Here is a 25,928-nt window from a genome sequence, read left to right as displayed (position 1 = left end):
TTTTAACTATTAACAAGATTAAGATTAATAATATATGACATTCATAATATAAAAATTATATCATTGAAAACTCCTTTCACACACGAATTTAACGGTGTGCTTTGTGTAAGTTACATGTCATATATTACTGTTTTAGTATTTGCTTAAAGTTAGTCTTGAAAAACACATTAGGCCCTATATCTATATATAGATGAAAGGAGTGAGTAGCTCGCTGGACCATCTTGGCACCCCTGCCCTGCTCTGCCTCTGCCGCTGAGGTGATCTGCTCATGGCGGGGAGCATCTCGTCCGCGCTGTTGCTCCTGCTTAACATGGCGGGCGCGCTGCTCGCCCCCTCTCCCCGCGCTCCTTTTCCCCAGAGCCTGCCGGGCGCCGCCGATGACGACGGGGACGTCGACTTCTTCTTCTTCCCCTTCCTGGTGCGCTACAAGAGCGGCCGCGTCCAGCGCTTCGTGGGCACGGACACCGTGCCGGCCTCCGTGGACCCCGCCACCGGCGTGGCCTCCAAGGACGTGGCCATCGACGCCGCCGCGGGACTGGCCGTCCGCCTCTACCTGCCGAGCCTCGGCAATGGCACGAGGAGCGGGCGCGGCGACAGGCTGCCGCTGGTGGTGTTCTACCACGGCGGCGGGTTCGTCACGGAGTCCGCCTTCTCGCCGACGTACCAGCGGTACCTCAACGCGCTCGCGTCCAAGGCCGGGGCGCTCGTCGTGTCGGTGGACTACCACCTCTCGCCGGAGCACCCCCTCCCGGCGGCCTACGACGACGCGTGGGCGGCGCTCCGGTGGGTGCTCAGGAGCGCGCGGTCCGGGTCCGGGGCGGAGCCCTGGCTGTCGCGCCGCGCCGACCTGACGCGGCTGCTCCTGGCCGGCGACAGCGCCGGGGGCAACATCGCGCACAACATGGCGATGCGCGCCGGCAGGGAGGGCCTGGACGGCGGCGCGGCCGTCCAGGGCATAGCGCTGCTGGACCCGTACTTCTGGGGGAAGCGCCCGGTGCCATCGGAGACGCGGGACCCGGCGGAGCGGCGGTTGAACGACCGCATATGGAGCTTCGTCTGCGCGGGGAGGTACGGCGCCGACGACCCGGTGGTCAACCCGGTGGCCATGGCGAGAGACGAGTGGCGGCGGCTGGGGTGCGCGCGCGTGCTGGTGACCGTGGCCGGGCTGGACGTGCTGAGCGCGAGGGGCCGCGCGTACGTGGAGGAGCTCAGGGCGAGCGGGTGGGGCGGCGAGGTGCGGCTGTACGAGACGCCCGGCGAGAACCACGTCTACTTTCTCTTGCAGCCGGACGGCGAGAAGGCGGCGAAGGAGATGGATGCGGTGGTGGCCTTCATCAACGGCGACCGGTCATTCGGGAACTCGAAGCCAGAGCGTTCGGCCAAATACACAAATATCTTAGGAACTCTCGCAGAAGGACAGGAGAAGAACAACGAAAAATGAAAATCCAGTTGCAAGTAAAAGGAACAAATCTATCGTTCTCGTTCCCATAGGAGTATCAGTTTCTTTTATGATGAAAGGCACTCCCGCGTTGCTTTCACTGAACACTGGAGCGGTCGTATTATTATCCCTAAATGGCCTCTTTTTCAAACTTAAGCACACCAGTGGCTCCTGGGTGGCAAGAAGAACAAACGACAACGTGACCGTCAAAATCTTTCCAGGTTATCAACGCAGCCAGAGTTATATAGATTTGCCAGGCAATGGCATAACAACAGATAGACTGCGATGGTACATATTACTCATAAAACAACATCAAGCATAGAAATTTGCAAAACCGAGGTCCAGCCAAGGAGAGTCTCTCCGCTAGAATTAGTTCCCTTGGGCAGACTTAATTCACTGCGTCTAGATTTCTAAATAGAAAATAAGATACTTTAGATTCGGATTTTATACAATGGCCACTTGCGGATGGCATCCCGAACCAGGGCAAGAACGGATGACCGGGAACGCTGATGGCAAGTATCACTGCTTGAAGCGCTGCAGCAACAAAGATTTATTCAGATACCTGTGGCATTTCAAACAAGAGCTACAACAATGGACCACGTAAAGGTTTGGTTTAACTCACATCATTGGGTCCGCGAGCATCCTTAAATTGCTCCGATATCTCCTCCCTCGCTTGTTTAGCTGAAGATAGAGAAGCAAAAGTTGTCAGCTTTTTAGCACAAATAAGGCATTAAAATTGAAACCGTAGTTTCAAATAATGTGATAAACAATAAAAACACAATGCGCATAAACAATATCTTCATACTGTATAGTAGCATCTTCATAACAGGAAAATAAACTAAGACTCAATTACATAAACTGCAACAAGTGGTGTAATATGAAGATATATGTCACATTTCCTACCACAAACAAAATGATTTTACTTAGATTCACTATGCTAACTTTCATACAAAATATTCTCAAACCAATATTCACCGAAATAGGTGAAACATTAAATGAGCGACATACAAGGAGTAAGCAATCGGTATAGTGATGCTACCTTTAGATGAGAGATCCTCCAAAGTCCTGTTGGTCCTCACAGCAAACCTCTGGAAGGCACGGCTGCACAGTAAAAAGAAACATCTTGCTCAGAACAAACAGCACCAAGGCAAGTAAAATACTCCCTCCGTAAACTAATATAAGAGCGTTTAGATCACTAAAATAGTGATCTAAACGCTCTTATATTTGTTTACAGAGGGAGTAGAAACTAACGGATATCAAGGGAAACTCATGGTGTCTAAACAAAGTGGTTAATAATACTCCCCGGTGGTTACTCGACATCAGAGTAAAATATAACATGACACAAGAAAAACCCAACAAGCTCCGCCCTATCCAAAGCATAGGAAACAAACTCAGATGCAAGCTCAAGGACATAAATCAATCACAATTTTAAAAGAGATATTAAATTTTTCATTTACAGAGACAGATTCAGAAGCAAGTCAATCAGCACAGATCCACCCGAAGTAGACCCTAAGACTGGGGCAACATATGAAATCATCATCCTCTTGGATATTCATTTGCTGACACTAAGGCATATTTGGTATAAAGGTTATAAGCATCAGAAGTTTAATGCAGTTCAGCTAAATGAATTATTGGCTAAGTGCCACAGCTCACATGGATTTGTTCACATACATAGATATCAGCAACATGTAAGAGAGTGGTAACTAAATAAAGCAGATGAAAAAACATCTTACTCAGAAAGAACAACAACAAGGCAGGTAAAACAGAAAGAAACAGAAATCAAGAACAACCGAAACTGTGGTAGCTCAACAAAGCAGATAAAAATATTTCAAAAGGCTGCAAGAGTGTGGTTCCTGAACATCAGAGTAAAATTTAACAAGATGGCACAAGATAAACTCAACAAACTCCACCTCATCCAAATTACAGAGCACAAACTCACACCAGTCATGAGGAGCTAAGGCAATCATAATTTTAAAATGAAATAACAAAACAATTCATTTACAGAGTCAGATTCAGAAGTATATCAATCAGCACAGATCCACCAAAGCAGACCCTAAGACTGGGGCGACAAATATGAAATAATCATCCTCTTGGAAATTCATTGCTGACATCAAATCATCATTACAGGCATCAGAAGTTGAAAGCCAAATTAATCATTGGCAAGGTGGCACAGCTAGCATGGATTTGCTCACAGAGCATGCTCTCTGCAGTTTCCTTGATCAAATTAAAATAATTTAACTGGCTAAGTTATGGTTTCTCAAATGCAATTTTAATCAAAATTAAACAGGCAGACAAAGGTTGTAGCTAGGAGCAGAAGACTATTTTGTTGAAGTAATCACAGTTTGGTCATCTGAACTATGCACTTGTGATCATCACCAAGCTTGCAGACCGATAAAAGGAAGTACAAAAACAAACAGAGTTCGACCTCATTGATAATTATGCTTTCCACATGAAGAGAGTTGAGACATATGTTTGTCTATCATTTTAGTTTAATCATCGGCCAAACAAACAAACAAAAAGGGCAAACCAAGAAGATAATGTGGTAGGGGGACTTAGAATTTGGGTACTCGGCAAGTAAAACAAATGCCAGTTATGACGAACGAGACCAAAAATCAATCATCACCGTCCATGGCAATTCTGACAATTTTCTTGAACAGTGGCAAAAAGGACTAGTTCATTCTCCAGAAAAGGTGTGGTCAAGGTCATCAGACAGGAGCAAAATACTTTTTTTGTTCAAATAAGGGGACAACAAAACCATAAATATACGTCAGACAAAATTTAGACATAATATACCAAAAACCTAGTGCAAATGCTCCATGTACACTCAGTCCATCAGGTGTTCTTCGAATAGTGTGATCATTCCCGCAAGAATCATTACAAGTCTGCTAGAACACATCATCGTTGTCATGAAAAATCAAATTGATTACCAGCTCATAATCGTCAAACAAGAGAAAGGACACAAACACATACAGTAACTGTTCGGCAAACAGGGAATGTAAAACAACACACAAATGTAATGCAAATGTTGCATAACAACTCAGTCCCTTAGATGTTCTTTGAACTGTGCGATCATTTCCGCAAGAATCATTACGGGTTTTTAAGAACTCAATCACTGTTACCATGAATACATCATTTCAATGAAACCATCAAACAATACAAGCCTATCAAAGCAAATAGCTCTAGCAACAGAATTCAGATGACACCTCAACTGGATCCCATTGTGTTTAATTCAAAATAGGGGAAACTAACCACCAGAATTCAGATGGCCATTCCATATGAAGCTAACAAATTTCTAAAAAAAATGAGGATGAAAGAAACATGTGATACAGAGTGTATGTATCCTCGCTCCTTGGGAAATCTATGTGCCCACCCGGTCCCTTAGATGTTCTTTGAATCAAGCGATCATGCTCGCAAGAAGCATTACAGGTCTGCAAAGGCTCATCACCTTCGCGGACGACTAGTTGGATTTGGGGGATTTTTGACCAAAGTAAAAAAAAAATCGACCTTTTTCCTAATAATGATTGAAACTCAAATCCCAAAAATACAAACAGACCGCACGCATCCTAGAACAAATCAATACCAGTAGCATGTATGCAAGAGCCGTGCTGCACCCTGCGTCATGGGGAAACCCTACGAGGGCACATGAAATGGCGAGCCCGCGATACAACGAGCTGATGTGGCTTGAAGGGAACGAATCCGCTGGGAACCGACCGGAGAGCCGATCCCCCCAAGGACCAGATGACGAAGCGCTACCAATCCGCATGGTATCGATCAAACCAAATCGACGATGGAACCCTCGCGAGACGACGACGGGTAGATCTAACCTAGGTTCTGAAGGGAGGGACGGAGGGAAGGGGGGGGGGGGGGGGGGGGCAAACATACTTGTTGGCGAGGCCCTCGACGAGGAACTCGTTGACGACGTAGCTCAGCGCCCTGCTGAAGATGCCGCCGCCGGCCATGGCGAAATGGTGGAGCGCGGAAACTTCGCGAAGGGGGCGGAAGCAGGCGACTGGTCAATTGGAACGGCGTTGTGATGCGATGCGACACTCGTAAGAATAGCAGTCTCTTTAACCTTCTTTTTTTAGGCAAAGCAGTCCCATTTGGCAGGTTTGGGATACGTTTTTATGCTCACTCGCAGGTGATTGAACCAGACCTGGCCATATGGCCCGAGCTACGCGGCCCAGGCCAAATGCTCCTTTGGGAGCCCTCCAAGGGTCATTTGGGTGGAATAAGACTGCGTCACTTGACGCACACTTAAAACCATCACATGCTTGTGTTTTGGGTGCTCCTTTTGATGTAATTTTTTAAATTTTTCGCACACGTTTTCTGCTTTGTAGATGTTTATTTTTTTATTTTTTAGTTTTTCGGTTTTTCACCGGTTTTTCTTAGCTTTTGGAAAAAAATTAAAAAAAATTGCGCAAACAAACGTGTTTTTTTCTTCTGCAAGAGGCACAGATTTGCTTTCACGAGAGATACGGTTGCGCCTCTTGAAAACAGAAAAAACACATTTTTTCCTTCCCGCGTTTAGCACGGCTGTCGTGGAATTGTCACGGCAGATGTCCTTAGTGTCAGGACTTAGTCGCAAGGCCAACGCATCTATGTGGTAGCTTGAGAGGGGTTGAGCGGAATCAAGAGACGCAACACAAAACAAGGATTTAGACAGCTTCGGGCCCCGGGAAACATCATCTGGTAACAACCCTACATGCTGTTTGTGGCTAGGTCTCATTATGCTCACGATGGAGTCGACGGTAAACCGGCTCTTTGTGTCTAGCCCTAGAGATTGTTTCTTCTTGCTTGTCCCTCTTTGGGGAGCCCTGCCCCTCCTTATATAAGTTGAAGGGGGCGGGTTACATGTAGAGTCCAACTCGGACTTAAGACTTAACTATTCTGACTTCTCTTTACGGGCTTCTTAACATCTTGGGCTTCAAAACGTCTCGGGCTTCATAACCCCTGGCAACCCAGTTATCACTGTAATCCGGTTTAAGATGGTCTGTCGGTTTAAGATGGTCTGCCGGTTTAAGATGATCTGCCGGTTTATGATGATCTGCCGGTTTATGATGGTCTGCTATGTTGTCATCTGACTTAACTCTTGCCGGGTTATCATCTGACTTAACACTTGCCAGTTTACCACCTGCCTTAACACTTGCCGGTTTACCACCTGCCGGTTTACCGTCCGTCTTAGCCATCTGTCTTAATTGTCTGCCGGTTTACCATCCGCTGGTTTACCAAGTCCCAGCCGGGTTATGACTCCGGCCGGGTCATACCGAGGGGTATATCCCCGACAACGGCCGTGTCTCTCAGAAACGGAAAAAAACATGTTTTTTTTCTTGTCGCGAGTGCCTCTCGAAAATAGAAAAACATGTGTTTTCTTTTTTTCCTTCCGCGAAAGGCACAAATATGCTTTCACGAGAGGCGCGGTCATGCCTCTTGAAAATGAAAAAAATGTGTCTTCTTTTTTTTCCTTCCGCGAGAGGCACCAATTTACTTCTCGTGAAGACATGGATTTGCTTCCGTGAGAGGCACAATCGTATCTCTTTAGGAAATAAAAAAAGGGACTCTCAGTTTAGTTTTTTCATCTTTTTTTGTGAAAATAAAAGTTCTTCAAAACTATTAATATGGGGTCTAATATTGAAGATTTTGACATGATGAACCCAACGTGAAAATAATTCAAGATTTGAACGTATAATTAAAGAGATAATCTGAATAAATGAATCTATGAAAAAAGAAAAAAGTCACAGGTTGCTCGCAACCTGAGAAGGTGAGAGTGACCTTTGCAAAAAGTGCCACTTAATTGTTGATTTCGACACATCACACGAACCGATTTCTAACATCGAGGTTGGGAGCTCCTATACAGTGACCTCCACGAACCGATTTCTAACATCGAAACCAGGCATCGCGCCCCCTGGCTTTCATGCACGTCTTTGCGCCGGCATGGGTATGGGATGGGGCTCCCTTTTTTCTTCGTTCTTTTTTCCTATTTGTGTTCTTTTCTATTTTTTCTTCCCAAAAAGTTTGGGGTTTGAAAAATAATCAAAAAAATGATCAACAACGCAAAAACTATTCATGAATTCAAAAATATGTTCACCAATTTTCAAAAATGAACATTTTACGAATTCTGATGAGAAATTTTGTATTTGTATGAACAAAATTTGAATTTCAGATGAATAGTTTTTAGTTTTGATGATTTTTTTTGTATATTGATGAATATTTTTTGTATTTGATGGACAAATTTTAAATTCAATGAACTCTTTTGAGTTTAATGAACAAATTATGAATTCGAGAATTTTTCGAAATCAATGAACATTTTTGAACATGATGATATTTTAAAAAAATACATGGACATTTGTATGATTTTGATGCATAAAATTTGAATTTCAATAAATGTTCCCTAATTTGAAAACATGTTTGAATTTCAAAAAAAGATCACCAATTTGAAAAAACCGTTCCTAGATTTCATAAAATAATAAAAAAAAAAATAAAAGAGAATGGAAAAAACCAAAAAAGAAAAGTAGAAAGAAAGAAAGAAAGAAAATAAGAAAAAGAAACGAGTTTGGGAATGTTCTAGAACCTTTCCAAAAAATCGGCATCGGATAGCTGGGCCGGCCCAAACAAACGCAGTGTCAAGCTAGGTTGCGCACGCGGTCGGTCAGCTGCGAGCCGCATGCCAATTAGGATTTGTCGGTTCCTTCACTGCGTCCTGTAGATTTGTGTCGGGCTGGTTTTCTATGATTTTTTTTATTTTTCAAGAAAACGAATCCACTGGGAACAGACCGAAGAGCCGATCCTCCCAAGGACCAGATGAGGGAGCGCTACCAATCCGCATGACATCAATCAAACCAAATCAACCTCAAAACCTTCGCGGACGACGACGCACATATTTAATCTAAGTTCTCGAGGGAGGGAGGGAAAGGCGAGGCAAGCATACTTGTTGGAGAGGCCCTCGACGAAGAACACATTAACGACGTAGCTCAACACCCTGCTGAAAAATGCTACCGCCGGTCATGGCGAAATGGTGAAGCAAGGAAACTTCGCGAAGGGTGCGGAAGAAGGCGACTGGTCAATTAGAACGGCGTTGTGTTGCGACACTGGTAAGAATGACAATTTTAACGGCAGATCCTGACGCATCTAATTGGGTCGGCCCATCTAATGTTTTTTCTGTCTATTAATTCGCAAAAAGGGGCGCTGTATGAGAATCGAATCCGCGACTTCCCATATCGAGGACGTAGGTGTAATCACCACGCCACCAAGAGGGATCTGGTAAACTTTAACATTTTTCCTCTTTTATTTGTTCTTTTTCCTTTTCCTTTTCCTTTTTTTTTCAAATTTGATGAACTTTTCTCAAATGTATGACTTTTTTTGTAAATCAATGAAATTTTTCAAATTTTCTTGTACTATTTTGTATTTCGTGAACTTTTTCAAAATTTTCATGAACTTCTTCAATCCGTGAACTTTTTTGAACTCGTGAACTTTTCTGAAATTAGTGAACCTTTTCAAATTCCGTGAACTTTTTCTGAGATTTATGAACTTTTTACCCGAATTAGTGAACATTTATTTCAAGTTTTGGTGTGCTTTTTGTAATACCTGAACCTTTTCTTTCTAAATCAAATTTGTGAACTTGCAAATTTTGGGACAGAGCGGCGACAATTTTCCTTAACTACTTCACAGTAGTATGGATTACGAGTACGTGGTGTCTCTAGTGGTTAGCCAAGCACTGGTAGCAATGCAGTGGTGCGAGTTTGATTCTTGACCGCAACAAGTTTTTAAGGTTTTTTTCGCTGCCGCTGCGTGTTCGTGGGCCGGCCCACCAGGGCGCTGCAGTGAGCGCCAGTTTTGGTTAAGCGGTGCTAAACACGCGGAATAGAATGTCCCAATTTTAACCACATGTCCCATGCCTGCGGATACCTGGCCCATTTGGCAGGGTTTGGATACGTCCACTCGCAGGTGGTTTTTTTCGCTGCCCATTTGGCAAGGATTTTTTCGCTGCCTCTGCGTGTTCGTGAGCCGGCCCACCAGAGCGCTGCAGTGAGCGTCAGTTTTGGTTAAGCGGCGCTAAACGCGCGGAATAGAATGTCCCAATTTTAACCATCCTGCGGGTACCTGGCCCATTTGGCAGGGTTTGCATACGTTCACTCGCAGGTGGTTGAACCAGACCTGGCCATGTGGGCTGTGCTACGCGGGCCGGGACAAAAGGACACGTTGTTATACTTTGGTAATCTTTTATTTCTTTCTTGTTTTTTTATTTGTTTTCCTTTTTTGTTTTTTTGTCGGTTTTTACTGATATCTTCTTTTCCACACATGTCTTATTTTTTTCTCAGTCCATGTACATTTTTATCATAAACTTCAGATATTTTTCAAATACATGATGTATATTTTTTAAATACATGTTTTGAACACCTTTTTGAATTCATAATAAAAAATTTCTATATACACGTTGTACACCTTTTAAATGGAACTAAACCTTTTTTAACCTACAGGGACATTTTTTACATTGTATAAACATTTTTAAAATGTCTTGATTTTTCTTTCAATCACCGGAATTTTTATTTAGAATGTCACGAAAAAAATTGAATCACTGAAAATTTTCTTTAAAATGTCAAGCACTTTCTTTAATGGTATGAAACATTTTTTTATAGGATGCAATATTTTTCAGTTTTTTTAATAAAATATCAAAAAACATGTTTGAAACTCATGAGCATTTATTTAAATGGCACATATATTTTTTGTATGTATGGAATTTGTGTTTAATTACTCAGACATTATTTTACATTGTATAAATATTATTTTAAATGGCATGTACATGCTTTTAAGTGTGTGACATTTATTATTTGCCACAAACATTTTTCAGGCACATGGTTAACATTTTTATACATGTTTAATATTTTTCAAATGCATGATTACTATTTTTTTAACTTTTTATGTAAAGTATTTTTCATAATATAAATATATTAGAAATCGAAACAATAGAAACAAAATCAAGCAAAAAACAAAAACAAAATGAGAAGAAAAAGCAAAAAAAAAGCATGGGCGATGTTAGCATGCAGGGTCATTGGGCCGACCCAGTAGTGCCCCCTGCAAGCGACCTTGTGATAGAGATCGTTGTGGGCTGCACAAGTCGCACCCGTGCCTAAACTGCGATGTGAGGCATGCGTGCTATTGGAACACGCGGAACGCTACGCTAGCGTCAAATAACTTTTTTCCTACCGCGCACCCAAGAACATGTTGAAATAGATCACGAAATTGGGTTTACCACCCAGTCACCATGGCAAAAGTAGAGTTGGTGATGCGTGTAGTCGATCAGTCGTTGTCTCCTCCTCGTGTAGTCGATCTCCCGTGAAAAGCGATCTTTCGCGAACATCTTCTTACAAATCCCTCGAACGGCTTCTTGTAGTTCCCACGAACGGTTCGTCCAACCACCGCAGATGTGATGCCTCCAAAGTATCCACATGTACGAGAAGCGACACCGTGCGACGAACTGCTAGGTTTGGTCGCGCGGCATGGGGCGTGGGGAGTGGCGGCGGCCGTAGAGTCGAGAAAAGATCAACCATAAGTGGTACGCCCACTCCCCTTTATATAGACCTCCGAGGTGGGCTCGACACTTGAGGCCCACTAGGAGTCTACACCAATTTTTACTCGGATCCAATCCAAAATAGACTGTAGCCCCTTAAGTGTGAAATCCTATAGCTAGGTTCATGTACACACGGACACGACCGCGTCGATAGTTGGTAGCGGCTCCTAGCAAAACGTGCCAACTCTCATGTGTGCGTAAAGTCGTTAGACGAACCTCGACAATGCGTCATATGAAACATTTCTTTTGCGTGACAATATATGTTGTCGGGCTCAAGGCGAGTATTTGTCACCCTTGTGGTAGCTCGATCTCTCTTCTTGAAATCATGGTACGGATTCCCGAACCGGGTTAACACTTAACCGAAGTCGCATGGCCATGATTTCTGAATCTGATCACTCGAGAGGGCCCAGAGAATATCTCTCCGTGTCGGAGGGGCAAATCCCATCTTGGTCAACCATGTCTCGCGGCATGTCTCACGACTCACCTGGAACCTACCTTTATAACTATCCAGTTACGGTATAGCGTTTGATAGACCCTAAGTGAGTCCATCCTCATTCCGAGAACATGCTAGGACCTTAGGTCTAGGATATGTCATATATATCGTACCTGAGACTAACAGATGACAATATCAGGCCGCGTCTCAAAGTTGGCCTATTCAACTTGGTGATCTCCATCCCCGAGTCCATAATATCAGTTTAGCATCTCTATGCCCATGACTTGTGAAACATAGTCATCGACTGAATCATATATTAGTCAAAGGGTACGTGTTCGGATAACCTTATAAACTAGGACCATTAAAACAATCATCATATAATATATAGTTCCACAAACAAGTCACATACTTATTGATACATGATACGTCTCCGTCGTATCTACTTTTCCAAACACTTTTGCCCTTGTTTTAGACTCTAACTTGCATGATTTGAATGGAACTAACCCGGACTGACATTGTTTTCAGCAGAATTACCATGGTGTTATTTATGTGCAGAAACAAAAGTTCTCGGAATGACCTGAAACTTCACGGAACGTCTTTTTGGAAATAATAAAAAATCCTTACAAAAGATGAAGACCAGGGGACCCACACCCTAGCCACGAGGGTGGGGGGCGCGCCCCCTACCTCGTGGGCCCCTTGGAGCTCCTCCGACCTCAACTCCAACTATATATATTTGCTTTCAGGGAGGAAAAAAATCAAGAGAAAGATTCATCGCGTTTTACGATATGGAGCCGCCGCCAAGCCCTAAAACTGCTCGGGAGGGCTGATCTGGAGTCTGTTCGGGGCTCCGGAGAGGGGAATCCGTCGCCATCGTCATCATCAACCTTCCTCCATCACCAATTTCATGATGCTCACCGCCGTGCGTGAGTAATTCCATCGTAGGCTTGCTGGATGGTGATGGGTTGGATGAGATTTATCATGTAATCGAGTTAGTTTTGTTAGGGTTTGATCCCTAGTATCCACTATGTTCTGAGATTGATGTTGCTATGACTTTGCTATGCTTAATGCTTGTCACTAGGGCCCGAGTGCCATGATTTCAGATCTGAACCTATTATATTTTCATTAATATATGAGGGTTCTTGATCCTATCTTGCAAGTCTATAGTCACCTACTATGTGTTATGATCCGGCAACCCCGAAGTGGCAATAATTGGGAACACTCCCGGTGATGACCGTAGTTTGAGGAGTTCATGTATTCACTATGTGTTAATGCTTTGGTCCAGTACTCTATTAAAAGGAGGCCTTAATATCCCTTAGTTTCCATTAGGACCCCACTGCCACGGGAGGGTAGGACAAAAGATGGCATGCAAGTTCTTTTCCATAAGCACGTATGACTATATTCGGAATACATGCCTACATTACATTGATGAATTGGAGCTAGTTCTATGTCACCCTAGGTTATGACTGTTACATGATGAACCACATCCGGCATAATTCTCCATCACTGATCCATTGCCTATGAGCTTTCCATATATTATTCTCCGCTTATTTACTTTTCCGTTGCTATTGCTATCATCACTACAAAATACCAAAAACATTACTTTTGATATCATTACCTTTTGCTACTGTTACCACTACTATCATATTACTTTGCTACTAAACACTTTGCTGCAGATATTAAAGTTTCCAGGTGTGGTTGAATTGACAACTCAGCTGCTAATATACTTGAGAATATTCTTTAGCTCCCCTTGTGTCGAATCAATAAATTTGGGTTGAATACTCTACCCTCGAAAACTGTTGCGATCCCCTATACTTGTGGGTTATCAAGACTATTTTCTGGCGCCGTTGCCGGGGAGCATAGCTCTATTCTTTGAGTCACTTGGGATTATATCTTCTTATCATTATGAAGAACTCGAGAGATCCAAAAACCAAGATTTATCCCTCAAATACGAGGGGAGGTAAGGAACTGCCATCTAGCTCTGCACCCGATTCACCTTCTGTTTTGAGTAAGCTTGCGACACCTAAACCTGCTTCTCTTATTCATTCTGATATGCCGCATGTTATTGATGATGCCACTTCTGCTATGCATGATACTTATGACGAAACTACTTCTATGCTTGATACTACTATGCCACTTGGTGAATTTCTTGATGAACAACTTGCTAGGGTTAGAGAGAATGAAAATATTGAAACTGATAATATTGATGAAAGTGATGATGAAGACTCTCCCCCTAATGAATATGAATCACCTGTTATTCCTGAGGGTTATGTTTTTGAAAAAGAAGCTGCTATAGCTATTTTAGCTTGCAAAGATAGATACGAGCTCAAGAGGTTATTAGCTAAATGGAAGCAACAATCTCTTAATGCTAGAATGAAACCTGACCCTGCTTTGCTACTTCACCTATCTGTCTTATTGATAAGGATTATGAATTCTCTGTTGATCCTTATATAATTACTTTGGTTGAATCTGATCCTTTTCATGGCTATGAATCTGAAACTGTTGTGGCACATCTTACTAAATTAAATGATATAGCCACCCTGTTCACTAATGATGAGAGAACTCGCTACTTTTATATCCTTAAAATATTTCCGTTCTCATTAAAGGGTGATGCTAAGATATGGTTTAATTCTCTTGATCCTGGTTGTGTGCGTAGTCCCCAGGATATGATTTATTACTTCTCTGCTAAATATTTCCCTGCTCATAAGAAACAAGCTGCGTTAAGGGATATATACAACTTTGTGCAAATTGAAGAAGAGAGTCTCCCACAAGCTTGGGGGAGGCTTCTCAAGTTACTTAATGCTTTGCCTGATCATCCTCTTAAGAAAAATGAAATACTTGATATCTTTTATAATGGACTAACCGATGCTTCCAGAGATTACCTGGATAGTTGTGCTGGTTCTGTTTTTAGGGAAAGAACACCAGATGAAGCTGAAATTCTATTGAATAATATGTTGACTAATGAAAATAATTGGACACTTCCTGAGCCTATTCCTAAACCAACTCTGAAGAAAAGAGGTGTTCTATTTCTCAGTCCTGAAGATATGCAAGAGGCAAAGAAATCTATGAAAGAAAAAGGTATTAAAGCTGAAGATGTTAAGAATTTACCTCCTATTGAAGAAACACGCGGTCTTAATTTACCGCCTATTGAAGAAACATATGATCTTAATCCATCTCCTATTGAAGAAATACATGGTCTTGATAACCTGACACAGGTAGTAAAGGTAAATTCTCTCTATAGATATGATAAAGCTGAAATCCCTCTTACTAAGTTTGCTAACCCATGCTTAGATGAGTTTGATAAATTTATGGTGAAGCAAGAAGATTTTAATGCTTATTTTGGTAGACAATTCAAATATGCTTGAACACTTGGGTGATTATATGGCTAATGTCAAAGGTGAACTTAAACTTATTAGTAAACATGCTTCTATGATTACCACTCAAGTAGAACAAGTACTTAAGGCTCAAAATGATTTGCTCAATGAATTGAATAGTAAGAATAATGATTATGTTGTTAGAGTGGCTACTAGAACTGGTAGAATGACTCAGTAACCTTTGTATCCTGAAGGCCACCCTAAGAGAATTGAGCAAGATTCTCAGAGAAATAATATAAATGCACCTAGTCCTTCTAAAAGAAAGAAAAAGAAAAATGATAGGACTTTGCATGCTTCTAGTGAACCTATTACTGAAACACCTGAGAATCCAAATGTGTCACACCTTGCATTTTGTACCATGTCATTTGCATTAATATAAAGCATGGAAATTTGGACCAACAAAAACTTTTGCATTATTTGGCTTTTTATTTTGGAGTTGATTTTCTCTCTGTGATTTTCAAGTGCTCTTTAAAGTCAACTACTCCACCTTCTGTACTTCATCTCCATGCCCCAAACTTCTGCCCAATGATCATGCCATGTGTATAGTGCAATATAGTATTTTCTTACAAAAATAATTTGTCCAAATAGTATTTTCAAAAAATTAGTTTTCCAAAAACCCCTGAATTGAGGTTTGCACTACAAGTACTTGATTTTGGGTATGAAAAATATTTCAAAGAGTATATTTGAAACCTACTAGATATAGGATTCCCATAAACCACAAAAATATAATTTAAAAAATTATTTTCGTATTTTATTTAAAAGCTTTTTCTTAAGGCCAGAAATGGTCTTTAATAGGGAAAAATTATTTTATTGTCTCGAAAATATTTGAAAAAAATCAGGGAAACTCAGTGGACATATATTTTCCATATATAAGAGTTTCAACACATGGTCATGTTCAAAATATTGGACAAAACCTCCCAAAACCATTTCTTCCCATTTCAAGGATTTGAAATATTTCTACAGGAAACATTTTCATAAAAATCTAAGGAAAACCCAGCAAGTCACAAATGCATATTGTGATCACCTCGCAAAGCCTCATATCAACCAAGGTCATTTTGGCTCACCAAAATACCCGAAAACCCTCTCTGACCAGAATCAAATTTGAACAACTTTGTACTGCCAACTTTCTCCCCTTGACCCCAACTTTTGTGAGCATGTTCACATGACCAAATCAGGCCACTACACCAAGTGGTGCATCAAGGGGAAGTGATTTGATCAACTAGATCTACACAAGTTCATTTCTGCTATTTTCTAGGGTTTACAAAAGTTGCATTGGCAACTTTGCCCAAATAAGCTCCAAATTGGTGGAAGACCCTAATTATATGTGTCATTTCACCCTGTGGAGTCTCATGGCAAATGGAAATCATCTACTTGCCCAAACCATTATCAAACACCTTCTGACACTTTTCCAAAATGCCATTTTGACCTCTTCCACTAATCTCCATGGGCTCAACTTTGTACCATAGCTTCTCCTGACCCTCTTCTACTCCCCAGTAACTTTTACCTGGCCATAGCTCAATGATTGAGGGGTGAAACACCCCCATTTACCTCCCTGGACAGCAGCTTCTCTCTCCCCCTCAACCTCCCTCCTCACTCAAGTGGCCGCCTGATACGTCCATTTTGCATCATGCTTTTATATCAATATTTATTGCATTATGGGCTGTTATTACACATTATGTCACAATACTTATGCCTATTCTCTCTTATTTTACGAGGTTTACATAAAGATGGAGAATGCCGGCAGCTGGGATTCTGGGCTGGAAAAGGAGCAAATATTAGAGACCTATTCTGCACAGCTCCAAAAGTCCTAAAACTTCACAGAAGACGTTTTCAGAATATATAAAAATTACTCAGCGGAAGAAATTCACCAGGGGGGCCACACCCTACCCACGAGGGTGGGGCGCGCCCTACCCCCCTGGCGCGCCCCCTACCTCGTGGGCCCCCTGGTGGCCCTCCGGTGGCCATCTTCTGCTATATGAAGTCTTTCGATGGAAAAAAAATCATAAGCCATCTTCTCGGACGAAACTCCGCCGCCACGAGGCGGAACCTTGGCGGAACCAATCTAGGGCTCTGGCAAAGCTGTTCTGCCGGGGAAACTTCCCTCCCGGAGGGGGAAATCATCGCCATCGTCATCACCAACGCTCCTCTCATCAGGAGAGGGCAATCTCCATCAACATCTTCATCAGCACCATCTCCTCTCAAAACCCTAGTTCATCTCTTGTATCCAATTCTTGTCTCCAAGTCCGGGATTGGTGCTAGTAGGTTGTTAGTAGTGTTAATTACTCCTTGTAGTTGATGCTAGTTGGTTTAATTGGTGGAAGATCATATGTTCAGATCCTATATGCATATTAATACCCCTCTGATTATGAACATGTTTATGCTTTGTGAGTAGTACTTTTGTTCCTGAGGACATGGGAGAAGTCTTGCTATTAGTAGTCATGTGAATTTGGTATTCGTTCGATATTTTGATGAGATGTATGTTGTCTCTCCTCTAGTGGTGTTATGTGAACGTCGACTACATGACACTTCAGTATTGTTTGGGCCTAGAGGAAGGCATTGGGGAGTAATAAGTAGATGATGGGTTGCTAGAGTGACAGAAGCTTAAACCCTAGTTTATGCGTTGCTTCGTAAGGGGCTGATTTGGATCCATATGTTTCATGCTATGGTTAGGTTTACCTTAATACTTTTGTTGTAGTTGCGGATGCTTGCAATAGAGGTTAATCATAAGTGGGATGCTTGTCCAAGTAAGGGCAGTACCCAAGCACCGGTCCACCCACATACCAAATTATCAAAGTACCGAACACGAATCATATGAGCGTGATGAAAACTAGCTTGACGATATTCCCATGTGTCCTCGGGAGCGCTTTTCTCTATATAAGAGTTTGTCCAGGCTTGTCCTTTGCTACAAAAAGGATTGGGCCACCTTGTTGCACTTTATTTAGTTTTGTTAGTTGTTGCTTGTTACAAATTATCCTACCACAAAACTATCTGTTACCACTTATTTTAGTACTTGCAGAGAATACCTTGCTGGAAACCGCTTATCATTTCCTTCCGCTCCTCGTTGGGTTCGACACTCTTATTTATTGAAAGGACTACGATAGACCCTATACTTGTGGGTCATCAAGACTCTTTTCTGGCACCGTTGCCGGGGAGTGAAGCGCCTTTGGTAGGTGGAATTTGGTAAGGAAAAATTTATATAATGTGCTGAAATTTACTGTCACTTGTTACTATGGAAAGTAATCCTCTGAGGGGCTTGTTCGGGATATCTTCACCCCGACCAGTAGAGCAAAGAGTTGCTCCTCAACCTACTGAACCTACTTGAAATGAAAATGTCTGCTTTGAAATTCCTTCGGGTATGATAGAAAAACTGCTAGCTAATCCTTTTTTAGGAGATGGAACAAAACATCTTGATGAGCATCTAATATATGTGAATGAAGTTTGTGGATTATTTAAGCTTGCAGGTGTACCCGGAGATGTTGTTAAGAAGAAGGTCTTCTCTTTATCTTTGAAGGGAGATGCATCGACATGGTATAGGCTATGTGATGATATGGGGTCTTGGAATTACAAATGATTGAAATTGGAATTTCATCAGAAGTTTTATCCTATGCATCTTGTTCATCGTGATCGCAATTATATATATAATTTTTGGCCTCGCGAAGGAGAAAGCATCGCTCAAGCTTGGGGGAGGCTTAAATCAATGTTATATTCATGCCCCAATCATGAGCTCTCAAGAGAAATGATTATTCAAAAATTTTATGCTCAGCTTTCTGATAGCAATCGCACCATGCTTAATACTTCTTGTGCTGGCTCTTTTATGATGAAGACTATTGAATTCAAATGGGATTTATTGGAAAGAATTAAACGCAACTCTGAAGATTGGGACCTCGACAAAGGTAAGGAGTCAGGTATGACACCTAGTTTTGATTGTGTAAAATCTTTTATGGATACCGATATTTTTTGTAAATTTAGCACTAAATATGGACTTGACTCTGATATAGTAGCTTCTTTCTGTGAATCTTTTGCTACTTATGTTGATCTCCCCAAGGAGAAGTGGTTTAAATATCATCCTCCCATAGAAGTAAAAGTAGCTGCACCTATTAAAGTTGAAGAAAAGATTGTCACTTATAATGATCCTATCGTTCCTACTGCTTATGTTGAGAAACCACCTTTCCCTATTAGGATAAAGGATCATGCTAAAGCTTCAACTGTGGTTCGTAAAAGCAATATTAAAACATATACACCTCCTGAGCAAGTTAAAGTTGAACCTAATATTGCTATTGTTAAAGATCTCTTGTCTGATAATATTGATGGGCATGTTATTTATTTCTGTGATGAAACTGCTAGAATTGCTAAACCTTGTGCTAAAGATAAACCTAGACCTGTGGTAGGCATGCCTGTTATTTCTGTTAAAATAGGAGATCATTGTTATCATGGCTGATGTGATATGGGTGCCAGTGCTAGTGCAATACCTATTAGCCTTTATAGAGAATATAATTTTTCTAAATTTAGTAGACAACACCGTGAAGAAGAATTACCTAGTAAGGATGAAATTATTGGTCTTGCTTCTATTGCCATACCTCCTAGTGATCCTTTAGAACAATATTTGCTAGACCATGAAAATGATATGTTTATGAATGGAAGAAGGGAAATAGATGAAGTATTCTTTAAACAGGAACCTATTTTGAAACACAATTTGCCTGTTGAAATCTTAGGGGATCCTCCTCCACCCAAGGGTGATCCCATGTTTGAGCTTAAACCGTTACCTGATACTCTTAAATATGCTTATCTTGATGAGAAAAAGATATATCCTGTTATTATTGCTAATCTTTCAGAGCATGAGGAAGAGAGATTATTGAAAACTCTGAAGAAGCACCGTGCTGCTATTGGGTATACTCTTGATGATCTTAAAGGCATTAGTCCCACTCTATGTCAACATAAAATTAATTTGGAAGAAGATGCTAAACCAGTTCATGATCATCAACGCCGGCTGAATCCTAAAATGAAAGAAGTGGTAAGAAAGGAAATATTAAAGCTCCTTGAGGCAGGTATAATCTATCCCGTTGCTGATAGTCAGTGGGTAAGTCCTGTCCATTGTGTCCCTAAGAAGGGAGGTATTACTGTCGTTCCTAATGATAAGGATGAATTGATTCCTCAAAGAATTATTACAGGTTATAGGATGGTAATTTATTTCCACAAATTAAATAAGGCTACTAAAAAGGATCATTACCCCTTACCTTTTATCTATCAAATGCTAGAAAGATTATCCAAACATACACATTTTTGCTTTCTAGATGGTTATTCTGGTTTCTCTCAAATACCTGTGTCAGCCAAAGATCAATCAAAGACTACTTTTACATGCCCTTTTGGTACTTTTGCTTATAGACGTATGCCTTTTGGTTTATGTAATGCACCTGCCACCTTTCAAAGATGCATGATGGCTATATTCTCTGACTTTTGTGAAAATATTTGTGAGGTTTTCATGGACGATTTCTCCATCTATGGATCTTCTTTTGATGATTGCTTGAGCAACCTTGATCGAGTTTTGCAGAGATGTGAAGAAACTAATCTTTTCTTGAATTGGGAAAAGTGCCACTTTACGGTTAATGAAGGTATTGTCTTGGGGCATAAAGTTTCTGAAAAAGGTATTGAGGTTGATAAAGCCAAGGTTGATTCTATTGAAAAGATGCCATGTCCCAAGGACATCAAAGGTATAAGAAGTTTCCTTGGTCATGCCGGATTTTATAGGAGGTTCATTAAGGACTTTTCAAAAATTTCTCGGCCTCTGACTAATTTATTACAAAAAGATATACCATTTGTTTTTGATGATGATTGTGTAGAAGCATTTGAAATTCTTAAGAAAGCATTGTTCTCTGCACCTATTGTTCAGCCACCTGATTGGAATTTACCCTTTGAAATTATGTGTGATGCTAGTGATTATGCTCTAGGTGTTGTTCTAGGGCAAAGAGTTGATAAGAAATTAAATGTTATTCAATATGCTAGTAAAACCCTAGACAATGCTCAAAGAAATTATGCTACTAATGAAAAAGAATTCTTAGCGGTTGTATTTGCTTGTGATAAGTTCAGACCTTATATTGTTGATTCTAAAGTAACTATTCACATTGATCATGCTGCTATTAAATATCTTATGGAAAAGAAAGATGCTAAACCTAGACTTATTAGATGGGTTCTCTTGCTACAAGAATTTGATTTGCATATTGTTGATAGAAAGGGAGCTGAGAACCACGTTGCAGACAACTTGTCTAGGTTATAAAATGTGCTTGATGACCCACTACCTATTGATGATAGCTTTCCTGATGAGCAATTAAATGTCATAAATGCTTCTCATACTGCTCCATGGTATGCTGATTATGCTAATTATATTGTTGCTAAGTTTATACCACCTAGTTTCACATACCAGCAAAAGAAAAAGTTCTTCTATGATTTGAGGCATTACTTTTGGGATGACCCACATCTTTATAAAGGAGTAGATGGTGTTATTAGACGTTGTGTACCTGAGCATGAACAGGAACAGATCTTACGCAAGTGTCACTCCGAAGCTTATGGAGGACACCATGCTGGAGATAGAACTGCACATAAGGTATTGCAATCTGGTTTTTATTGGCCTACTCTCTTCAAGGATGCCCGTAAGTTTGTCTTATCTTGTGATGAATGTCAAAGAATTGGTAATATTAGTAGACGTCAAGAAATGCCTATGAACTATTCACTCGTAATTGAACCATTTGATGTTTGGGGCTTTGACTATATGGGGCCCTTTCCTTCCTCTAATGGATATACACATATTTTAGTTGCTGTTGATTACGTTACTAAGTGGGTAGAAGCTATTCCAACTAGTAGTGCTGATCATAACACTTCTATTAAAATGCTTAAAGAAGTTATTTTTCCAAGATTTGGAGTCCCTGGATATTTAATGACTGATGGTGGTTCACATTTTATTCATGGTGCTTTCCGTAAAATGCTTGCTAAACATGATGTTAATCATAGAATTGCATCTCCTTATCATCCTCAGTCTAGTGGTCAAGTAGAATTGAGTAATAGAGAGCTCAAATTAATTTTGCAAAAGACTGTTAATAGATCTAGAAAAAATTGGTCCAAGAAACTTGATGATGCATTATGGGCCTATAGAACTGCATATAAAAATCCTATGGGTATGTCTCCGTATAAAATGGTTTATGGAAAAGCATGTCACTTACCTCTCGAACTAGAACACAAGGCATATTGGGCTATTAAAGAACTCAATTATGATTTTAAACTTGCCGGTGAGAAGAGGTTATTTGATATTAGCTCACTTGAGGAATGGAGAACCCAAGCCTATGAAAATGCCAAGTTGTTTAAAGAAAAGGTTAAAAGATGGCATGACAAAAGAATACAAAAGCGTGAGTTTAATGTAGGTGATTATGTATTGCTATACAACTCTCGTTTAAGATTTTTTGTAGGAAAACTTCTCTCTAAATGGGGAGGTCCTTACGTTATCGAGGAGGTCTATCGTTCCGGTGCCATAAAAATCAACAACTTCGAAGGCACAAATCCGAAGGTGGTGAACGGTCAAAGAATGAAACACCATATCTCAGGTAATCCCATAAATGTTGAAACTAATATTATTGAAATCGTAACCCCGGAAGAATACATAAGGGACACTTTCCGGAATGCTTCAGACTCCGAAAAGGAATAGGTATGTGGTACGGTAAGTAAACCGACTCCAAAACAGTTTTTAAGGCAATATTTCTCCGTTTTGGAATATTTAGAAAAATAGAAAAATAAGAAGCAGTCTTGGAAGGACACGAGGGCTCCACGAGGGTGGAGGGCGCGCCCCCCTACCTCGTGTGCTCTCCGGACTCTGTTTTCGTACACAACACGTATTTTGGTCGGTAAAAATTCATTATATAATCTCCCGGAGGTTTTGACTCCCGTATCACGCAAAAATATCCTGTTTTCATTTCGAGTTGTTTTTCTGACAGATCCAGGTCGTCATGTCGTCTTCAAGCGCCCCCAAGGACCAGTTCTTCGAGAAGGTCATCAACCCCTACCTCGCAGAAGTGCTGCAACACCCTCAAACCATTGAGATGCGTGAGGGGTTGTTGCACATCCGCGATGCTGAGGGACCAAGGAAGACCGGAAGCACGGAGGCAAGGCTCGAGGCATTTGAGCAAGAAGTTTTCAAGTGTCAGGAGATGGTGGAGCGTGGACTCGATTCAAATCACATCATGATCACGGAGTTCACCAACAACCACAAGCTGGACGTCAAGGACATTGGGAAGGCGATCTTCAAGCTTCATGAGAAAAACGAGCACCTCCAAGCCCAGATCTATGACCTGCAAAATCAAAATTGTGAGTATGAATATAGATTCAAGAGGATGAGTTTCGCTGCAGATTTGAGGTTCCAGGAGACTCGGTCATCCTTTTATGATGGTGAGCCTATGCCTTGGAAGAAGGACGACAAGCCTACTCCATCAACAAAATCACCACCGTCTCCACCAAGAAGAATTGAGTATCTGGTATGGGCACTCCCTTTGGCAACTGCCAAGCTTGGGGGAGTGCCCCGGTATCGTATCACCATCACTTTTGTCTTTACCGTTTTTCTTAGTTCGATCCTTTTGGTAATATCTTGATCTAGTAGAATAAAAGTTCTTAGTATGATCTAGTCGTGAGTTTTGCTTTATAATTCTTCTATGTAATCGAGTCCGTGAGCTATATAATAAAGATTAGTGTTGAGTCGAGGGCTTGATTCTTTTGCCATGATCTTAAGTGAATAAAAGAAAAGGAGAAAGAAATAAAAAGAAATAAAGAGATCATATGGATCTCATGGAGAGTAATGAGCTCACATAGAAAAAGTATGATGAATAAAAGTTGTTGAGAGTTGACAAGCATAGTTTTGGTCATCATTGCAATTAATAGGAAGTAATAAAGAAAAAGAGGTCTTCACATATAGATATACTATCTTGGACATCTTTTATGATTGTGAGCACTCATTAAAATATGACATGCTAAAAGAGTTGACGTTGGACAAGGAAGACAACGTAATGGGTTATGTTTTCTTACATCTGAGATAAATTATATTGTCATCGATCATCCAACATGGTTGAGCTTGCCTTTCCCCCTCGTGCTAGCCAAATTAATCGCACCAAGTAGAGATACTACTTGTGCTTCAAAATACCCTTAAACCAGTTTTGCCATCAGAGTCCACCATACCTACCTATGGATTGAGTAAGATCCTCTAAGTAAGTTGTCATCGGTGCAAGCAATAAAAGATGTTCTCTAAATATGTATGACTTATTAGTGTGGGAGAAAATAAACTTTATAGATCATGTGATATGGAAGAAATAAAAGCGACAAACTGCATAATAAAGGTCCATATCACAAGTGGCAATATAAAGTGACGTTCTTTCGCATTAAGATTTTGTGCATCCAACCATAAAAGCGCATGACAACCTCTGCTTCCCTCTGCGAAGGGCTTATATTTTACTTTTATCTCCTACATTGCATAAGAGTCATGGTGATCTTCACCCTTCCTTTTTACATTTTATCCTTTGGCAAGCACAGTATGTTGGAAAGATCCTGGTATATATGGCTAATTGGATGTGAGTTTTCATGAACTATTACTATTGACATTACCCTTGAGGTAAGACATTGGGAGGCAAAACTATAAGCCCCTATCTTTCTCTGTGTTCGATTAAAACTCTATACCCATAAGTATTGCGTGAGTGTCAGCAATTGTGAAAGACTATATGATAGTTGAGTATGTGGACTTGCTGAAAAGCTCTTATATATTGACTCTTTCCTATGTTATGATAAATTGCAATTGCTCCAATGACTGAAATTATAGTTTCTTAGTTTTCAATGAAGTTTACTATTCATACTTGAAATTGTGATTGAATTATTACTCTAGCATAAGAAATCACATGACAAGAATTATATAAGTTGCTGTTCTAAGAATGATCATGATGCCCTCATGTTCGTATTTTATTTTTATCGACACCTCTATCTCTAAACATGTGGACATATTTTTCGATTTCGGCTTTCGCTTGAGGACAAGCGATGTCTAAGCTTGGGGGAGTTGATACATCCATTTTGCATCATGCTTTTATATCGATATTTATTGCATTATGGGATATTATTACACATTATGTCACAATACTTATGCCTATTCTCTCTTATTTTACAAGGTTTACATAAAGAGGGAGAATGCCGGCAGCTGGGATTCTGGGCTCGAAAAGGAGCAAATATTAGAGACCTATTTTGCACAGCTCCAAAAGTCCTGAAACTTCACGGAAGACGTTTTCAGAATATATAAAACATACTTAGCGGAAGAAATTCACCAGGGGGGAACACCCTGCCCACGAGGGTGGGGGGCGCGCCCTACCCCCTTGGACGCGCCCCCTACCTCGTGGGTCCCCTGGTGGCCCTACGGTGGCCATCTTATGCTATATGAAGTCTTTTGATGGAAAAAAAAATCATAAGCCATCTTCTTGGACGAAACTCCGCTGCCACGAGGCGGAACCTTGGCGGAACCAATCTAGGGCTCTGGCGGAGCTGTTCTACCGGGGAAACTTCCCTCCCGGAGGGGGAAATCATCGCCATCGTCATCACCGACGTTCCTCTCATCGGGAGAGGGCAATCTCCATCAACATCTTCATCAGCACCACTCTCAAAACCGTAGTTCATCTCTTGTATCCAATTCTTGTCTCCATGTCCGGGATTGGTACTAGTAGGTTGCTAGTAGTGTTAATTACTCCTTGTAGTTGATGCTAGTCGGTTTAATTGGTGGAAGATCATATGTTCAGATCCTATATGCATATTAATATCCCTCTGATTATGAACATGTTTATGCTTTGTGAGTAGTACTTTTGTTCTTGAGGACATGGGAGAAGTCTTGCTATTAGTAGTCATGTGAATTTGGTATTCGTTCGATATTTTGATGAGATGTATGTTGTCTCTCGTCTAGTGGTGTTATGTGAATGTCGACTAAATGACACTTCACCATTGTTTGGGCCTAGAGGAAGGCATTGGGGAGTAATAAGTAGATGATGGGTTGCTAGAGTGACAGAAGCTTAAACCCTAGTTTATGCGTTGTTTCGTAAGGGGCTGATTTGGATCCATATGTTT

General features: G+C 41.1%; 2 protein-coding genes, 6 non-coding genes and 1 pseudogene across 8 annotated transcripts; 1 reads left to right on the top strand and 8 right to left on the bottom strand.

The window, feature by feature from the left end:
• The first annotated feature begins 78 nt into the window (after positions 1 to 78).
• On the top strand, positions 79 to 1,543 carry LOC125538970 (probable carboxylesterase 13). Its single transcript, XM_048702302.1, has one exon. The coding sequence runs from the start codon at positions 269 to 271 to the stop codon at positions 1,439 to 1,441; it is 1,173 nt and encodes a 390-aa protein (XP_048558259.1). The 5' UTR covers positions 79 to 268; the 3' UTR covers positions 1,442 to 1,543.
• A 95-nt stretch (positions 1,544 to 1,638) lies between these two features.
• On the bottom strand, positions 1,639 to 5,542 carry LOC125538971. The gene is made up of 4 exons (XM_048702304.1): positions 5,321 to 5,542; positions 2,478 to 2,539; positions 2,061 to 2,119; positions 1,639 to 1,972 (listed from the first exon to the last, which is right to left on the bottom strand). The coding sequence occupies exons 1-4, from the start codon at positions 5,395 to 5,397 to the stop codon at positions 1,958 to 1,960; spliced, it is 213 nt and encodes a 70-aa protein (XP_048558261.1). The 5' UTR covers positions 5,398 to 5,542; the 3' UTR covers positions 1,639 to 1,957.
• Positions 2,897 to 2,982, bottom strand: LOC125541975. Its single transcript, XR_007297764.1, has one exon. It is a non-coding gene; the product is annotated as a small nucleolar RNA U31b (small nucleolar RNA).
• LOC125541974 lies at positions 3,442 to 3,528 on the bottom strand. The gene has a single exon (XR_007297763.1). It is a non-coding gene; the product is annotated as a small nucleolar RNA U31b (small nucleolar RNA).
• On the bottom strand, positions 3,731 to 3,823 carry LOC125541884. Its single transcript, XR_007297724.1, has one exon. It is a non-coding gene; the product is annotated as a small nucleolar RNA snR60/Z15/Z230/Z193/J17 (small nucleolar RNA).
• LOC125541943 lies at positions 3,987 to 4,066 on the bottom strand (annotated as a pseudogene).
• On the bottom strand, positions 4,257 to 4,341 carry LOC125541827. The gene has a single exon (XR_007297674.1). It is a non-coding gene; the product is annotated as a small nucleolar RNA SNORD25 (small nucleolar RNA).
• Positions 4,470 to 4,558, bottom strand: LOC125541825. Its single transcript, XR_007297672.1, has one exon. It is a non-coding gene; the product is annotated as a small nucleolar RNA SNORD25 (small nucleolar RNA).
• Positions 4,803 to 4,893, bottom strand: LOC125541826. The gene has a single exon (XR_007297673.1). It is a non-coding gene; the product is annotated as a small nucleolar RNA SNORD25 (small nucleolar RNA).
• Positions 5,543 to 25,928: the final 20,386 nt, after the last annotated feature.

Source organism: Triticum urartu, chromosome 2 (genome assembly GCF_003073215.2).
Source record: "Triticum urartu cultivar G1812 chromosome 2, Tu2.1, whole genome shotgun sequence".
Taxonomy (NCBI): domain Eukaryota; kingdom Viridiplantae; phylum Streptophyta; class Magnoliopsida; order Poales; family Poaceae; genus Triticum; species Triticum urartu.
This window is presented reverse-complemented; position numbering and strand designations above follow the sequence as displayed.

Excerpts from the sequence above, each read along its gene's own strand:
- LOC125538970 (XM_048702302.1), top strand. The coding sequence starts at position 269 with ATGGCGGGGAGCATCTCGTCCGCGCTGTTGCTCCTGCTTAACATGGCG.
- LOC125538971 (XM_048702304.1), bottom strand. The coding sequence starts at position 5,397 with ATGGCCGGCGGCGGCATCTTCAGCAGGGCGCTGAGCTACGTCGTCAAC. Across the intron at positions 2,540-5,320 it reads GTCGAGGGCCTCGCCAACAA|CCGTGCCTTCCAGAGGTTTG; the intron begins GTATGTTTGCCC and ends TTTACTGTGCAG. Across the intron at positions 2,120-2,477 it reads GGAGGATCTCTCATCTAAAG|CTAAACAAGCGAGGGAGGAG; the intron begins GTAGCATCACTA and ends CTCTATCTTCAG.